This window comes from Amia ocellicauda, chromosome 12 (assembly GCF_036373705.1).
Source record: "Amia ocellicauda isolate fAmiCal2 chromosome 12, fAmiCal2.hap1, whole genome shotgun sequence".
Lineage (NCBI taxonomy): Eukaryota > Metazoa > Chordata > Actinopteri > Amiiformes > Amiidae > Amia > Amia ocellicauda.
The window spans coordinates 30,933,494-30,938,997 of record NC_089861.1 but is presented as its reverse complement, the minus strand read 5'-3'; the positions used below and the strand labels follow the sequence as shown (position 1 = coordinate 30,938,997).

General features: G+C 42.3%; 1 protein-coding gene across 1 annotated transcript; it reads right to left on the bottom strand.

Annotated features, from left to right (window-relative positions):
* Positions 1-1,650: 1,650 nt before the first annotated feature.
* Positions 1,651-5,249, bottom strand: LOC136764921 (interferon-inducible GTPase 5-like). The gene is made up of 3 exons (XM_066719304.1): positions 4,865-5,249; positions 4,108-4,378; positions 1,651-3,787 (listed from the first exon to the last, which is right to left on the bottom strand). Exons 1-3 carry the CDS (start codon positions 5,150-5,152, stop codon positions 3,162-3,164), a joined length of 1,185 nt encoding a protein of 394 aa, XP_066575401.1. The 5' UTR covers positions 5,153-5,249; the 3' UTR covers positions 1,651-3,161.
* Positions 5,250-5,504: the final 255 nt, after the last annotated feature.

Below are 5,504 nucleotides of genomic sequence, written 5' to 3'. Positions count from 1 at the left end.
TGGCCCAATTTCAAAAGCTATTAACTGTAAATATTTGCATATGGAAGGTATAATGTGAAAGGAAATTGCTTGAATTGTCTTTATATATGTTCAGAACATAGTCCAGAAAAGCCAACTGTGTTTTATTGTTTCAATTTTCAAATTGAATCCACATATCACTTCAATGGCGTGTCAACAACAACTGTACCAATTTGTGTGTTGATAGGACAAACAGAAACCACTCTAACCAGGGCTTTTGTGAGAGGTGTCTAGGTGCTGTACAAACACATACCCAAGTGGCCAAACAAAACTGTACACATGAAATAATACAAATAACCAAATAATAATACAAATCCACCTCAGGATCCAGTCTTTCTGAAAAATAACTCTCCACAGCCACGTCAGCTATTGGCTAACCACCAAATCTGCATTTAGTTTGAAAGCTGAGTTTATTGTCTACACGCCTGTGTCAATCTCAAACACCCCAGCCAGTGTTTTCATGATACCATGCTGTGCCCGGGGACGGATGGCGCAGACAGATGTAGCAGGGGGTGACCCACTCAGACGCTCACAGATCCCACAAATTCGTTTTGTATTAGTACATTGTAAAGAGAGTATTTACTTCCTGACATTTAGAGCTCTGTACTGGTATGTGTTGCTTCTACCAAAATTCTGATGGTCTTGTTTTCATCAGTAGACTGTCTGGTTCTAGAATATATCAAAATTGTTAATATTTTCTGATATATATATTTTTCCCTACTCAGATCAAGTAAACCCCCTCCCCCTCCCAATTTCAGAATGCAGTATTTTTTATTTAAGGTGGACTTTAATATGGTAGTTTCAAGCTCCTGTTTTCTCTTCTGTCTTTCAGTACTTACTTTCATGTACTAAGATATTATGCTTCAACCACTTGAGAGCTGGAGAGCTTTTCTGTTCCTGTGAATGGAGTAATAATGTAATGACCCCCCCCCCCACCCCAGTAGGGTGTTTAAACTAATTGGGTTTGCTTCCACCACCTTTTACATTATTTAACATTTAGATTTAACATTGTGATTTAAACTAAACATTTAAAAGCTATAGATTTATTTTGTGACTCAGAGATATAAGGTTAAATATTTATTTAAAAGTTAAATGTTTAGTTTGCAAAACACATATTTAGGATTTAGTTAAATATTTAATCAAACAATAAATATTGATACATTTAGCATTTATTTCAGTATTTAAAAAAATGAAATTGTAATGGATATTGTCTAAAATATTTACTAAATCTGGAAAAATACACAAGATTTAAGTTAAATCTGTGAAAAAAGACACTCGAAAAAAGTTTGTGCTGTTTTACATTTGGTGTCCCACACATAACCGCTTCATTTGAGAATGAAGCACTTTACTGCATTTCAGCTGGGTAACTTGCATTTCAATAGCAGATTGCAAACCTGTGCTATTACAATAGGAACACAGAATAGTGCACCAGAAACAAACTGGGAAGGAAGCAGGATTTGTAATGCGCTTTTGGGTTGATTGGATGTGTGAGGTCAGTCGGTTGGTTAAAACACTTAACTCTTCTTGTTTCTTGAGGACAGGGTTTGTGAATTCCATGGGACATTAAAACCTTTCTAACTGATACACAAAGGGCTGGTTTCACAAACCTCAATTAATCAAATTCTTGCACCATCCAGTTATTTTAGACAGGGTTGGGTAGTCAAAGACGAGTGCTAATCAAGGTCTATGAAACCAGAAAATAGATTAATAACTTTTATGAAAAACACAATGCTATTAATGTCATATTTTATTTGTATAGAAATATATACATTTTAAGTTTGATTTCTTTGTATTGTGTGATGAGTTTGTGACATTAATTTACCACAAGGGTGTACCGCACCAACTCCATAATAAACCACTATAGCTCCAAATCCCCATTCTAAAGTGCCTTCCCAATTATCTTATTTTTAAAACTGTACTGAGAAACACATAATTGAATATATATATATAAACCGCTGCATTCATTTGTTACATTAATTTACCCTATCTGTATACATTTGCTCTAAAACCACCCTCAAAGCAGAGTCAACAGATCCACACCTGAGAAAATACATTCCCAGTTCACCTAACTGGTCTATATTGCACAGCACCTTTAAATTTGACATTCAGCCTGAGAAACTGAACTCAATTAACCCTGTAACTGCTCAGATATAACCCCTTCTACTCAAACATAGATCAAATCAAAAGTTTACACACCTGTACACTGTTCCAAGTTTTTATAGTACAAAAGTACAAAAGTGACAAAATCCTATTCTATGATAGAGGGCAGTGTTGTGATTTACACTTCACAACCCCTACAGAACACACATTATATTGAACAGATGGTATAAAGTTGCGCTCCTGATATTTTTCATCTGACACCCTTGGCCACTTTTTTGTTAAGTTAAAATACATGTGATATATTTCAGTCTGTAATCCATACATTTATTTTAGGTTGAAAATATGTTGAAGAAATTGACCTTACCATATATTTCTGACCTATAAAATAATCATAAAATGAAAATAAATATATTTACAGACAGTTATGAAATAAGTACTGTGGCTTTCTAGCATAATAGGGGTTTGTTCTGTATGGGAAGGTAGGCCAATGTATTGATTTGGGTCTAGGCCTACATGTCATTGACCGTCAAGCAGCCAATAAACCATACCTACTGCACTGTGGCTCTCCAGCACGGTTGTCTTGAATAGGGTCAGATTTCCCCTAGACATAGAGGTGCTGATGATACTGGGAGATGTAACCCTGCACTGGGGTGCAGACCAGTGTGGTTGAACCCTGGTCCCGGGCCCCCGCTGTCCTGCCGGCTTGTGTTCCAGATCAACTCCGCAATTACTTAATGAACATTTTAATTTGTCTAAAGATTTGTTTATTCTGACTTTTTGTAAGTGTTTACCTTACAAAAAAGATAGAGAATTTGAGTGCTGCATATAAATTGATACGTAAAGTGTAATTATCTCACTGTTGTAAAATAGGTAATGGTAGTAATAGTATAATCATAGTAAGTTGTAGTAACACTTCAATTTAGTACCCAGAGTGCTCAGCTGGAATAGAAACCAGCAGGACAGTGGGGCCCACAGGACCAGGGCTGAGAAGCACCAGCTTGGACCATTTAAAAACTTTGAATCCTCCTCCTCGTACAGCCCCCTCACACCTCGGACTCCAGTGCCCTCATGAGGACATTGTGCGAGTCGTTGGCCAGCTGGTCCAGGCAGCTCTTCAGCATGTAGTAGGTGGTGCCAAACGAAATACCCCTGGCCGCCATGGAGCCGAAGATAGGGATGGTGCTGGCCCAGTACTCCACCACCATCAGCCCCGCCCCTACCGCCTTGGTCAACATCTTGATGACCACATCTGCCGAAATCTCCTTGCTGAGCGGGGACTTGATCACCTCCTTCAGCTCTGCCACCGGCTTGTCCATCCTCTCTGCCAGGCTGGCCAGTGACTCCTCATCCAGCCCGAAGGCCTCGTAGTACCTGCACAGCTCCTTGACCAAGATGCCCACGTCCACAACCACCACAAGCCCGGGGATGGGCACCATTGCCACGCCACAGGAAAGGGTGGCCAGCCTCCAGATGTTGGCCTGCAGGGCCTGGCGCTTCCTCTGGTTGATCTCCAGGGTGAGGTTGGGCAGAGACAGCAGCAGAACGTGGCTTTTGTGCTTGGGCAGCTCACTCTCCAGGGTCTCCTCCAGCTTGGGGAAGTCGTAGAGGTGGAGCTCAAAGCTGGAGATGAGGAAGACGATGGGGGACACCACCCCGTGCTGCTCCAGGCCTGGTTTGTGGGGGTGAGGGGTTGGGAAAGGGAGAAACGATGTAAATCATATGAGACACAGGGAATTGGGTGTTACTTCACTGCCTGGACTCTGCCCGGGCTCTGTCACACACAGAGAGTGGAGCACAGCGTGCCCCCTCCCTGAGACTCTCCATCACTTTGTCTCTCACTGTCTCTCTCTGTCACTCTATTTTTATCTCCCACTCTCCCTGTATTACGGTCTCTTTGTGGCCTCTTTTCTCTCACTCTCTATCTCTGTTCCTCTCCATCTTCCTGTCACCATCTCCCTCTCAACTCCCACTCCCTCCATCCCCCCTCACCACAGATGCAGTCCTGCCGGATCAATTCCAGCGTCTCCTCCTTGTTGTAGCACTTCTTCCTGCCTGCGGCCCTCAGGCTGTCGTCGATCTTGGAGCGCACAAAGTAGAACCTCTTCTTCATCTCTTGGATGCCAATGGCCAGCTGGACATTGCTGGTCTTGAACCACTCAGACGCGATGATGATGAAAAAGTCATAGCGTTCGAAGCTCACCTGCTCCAGGTACTCGTTGGCCTTGAAGTTGGGCGTCCCGATGCCCGGCAGGTCCCACACCTGGCAAGAATATGGAGGTTGTATTTTCACATTATTGTGATGCAGCCCCACCCCCCTGACCAAGCACGTCACCCCACTGGCCAATGCCCTGATATCCACAAAGGTGGTCTCTACAAGTATTTGATTGCTTTATATTAAAAATCATACAGGTTATTGCAATTGGCCAGCCACCCAGGAAGTAATTGCTGATTGGCTGGTGGGATAAGGTCAAAGAGGGTTAAAAAGGACAAGTTGTAAGGTTCCATCAAGATTCAATTGGAGGAAAATAGATTCCTCCTTTCCAGCTGACCTGCAGACTGAGCTCTAGACCAGTCAGTAAATGTATCCATATGCTTTGTCCTATTACCAGACATATAGAGAATGATATGCTAATGCTGTTGAACCTTGTTAGGATTGATAAAATATTTCGCCTTTATTATTTTCTGTCAGTCTAACAAAAAACAGTATTATTAATACTTGAGAAGAATAAAGTAATTTCCATATTACCTTTATGTTGGGGTAGCAAGGGTGGGGGTATGGCGTGGGCTTCATGGTGGTCTCCACTACCCCTGTGGGGGCCGAGGCCACATCATCGTCTCCTATGCCACGGAAAGCATTGACGAAGGTGGACTTGCCCGAGCCCGACTCCCCCGTGATGGCAATGTTGAGCTCCACGTGCTCCAGGGACTCAAAGTAGGACTGGATCTTAGAGGCGGCATCCGCCAGGCTGTCGTTCTCCAGCGCCTCGCGGATCTGCGAGACCTCGCTGTCCAATATAATATCATACTCGTTCATCGCTTGGGCCTACAAAGAAGAAAAGAGCAGTAAAGACAATTGACCCAGGGTGCATGTTTATATACATTAGCACTCAACCCAAACTGAAATGAAACCTGACACATTTGCCTTTTGCTATGAACTTTTGATCATGGTTTTATCTGACAAAAACAATAATAAAACATGACACTTTAATGGGAACAACAACAAACAACATTATTAACTAAAGAATAAGATGAATAAATGAATACTAGGAAAGGAAAGTCAAAGGGCATCAAAAAGGTCATTTTTGGACACTGCCAACAACCCATCCACAATACATTGGACCCATACACATGACAGCACCTGACCACCCAACTTTTTCTTTGAAATG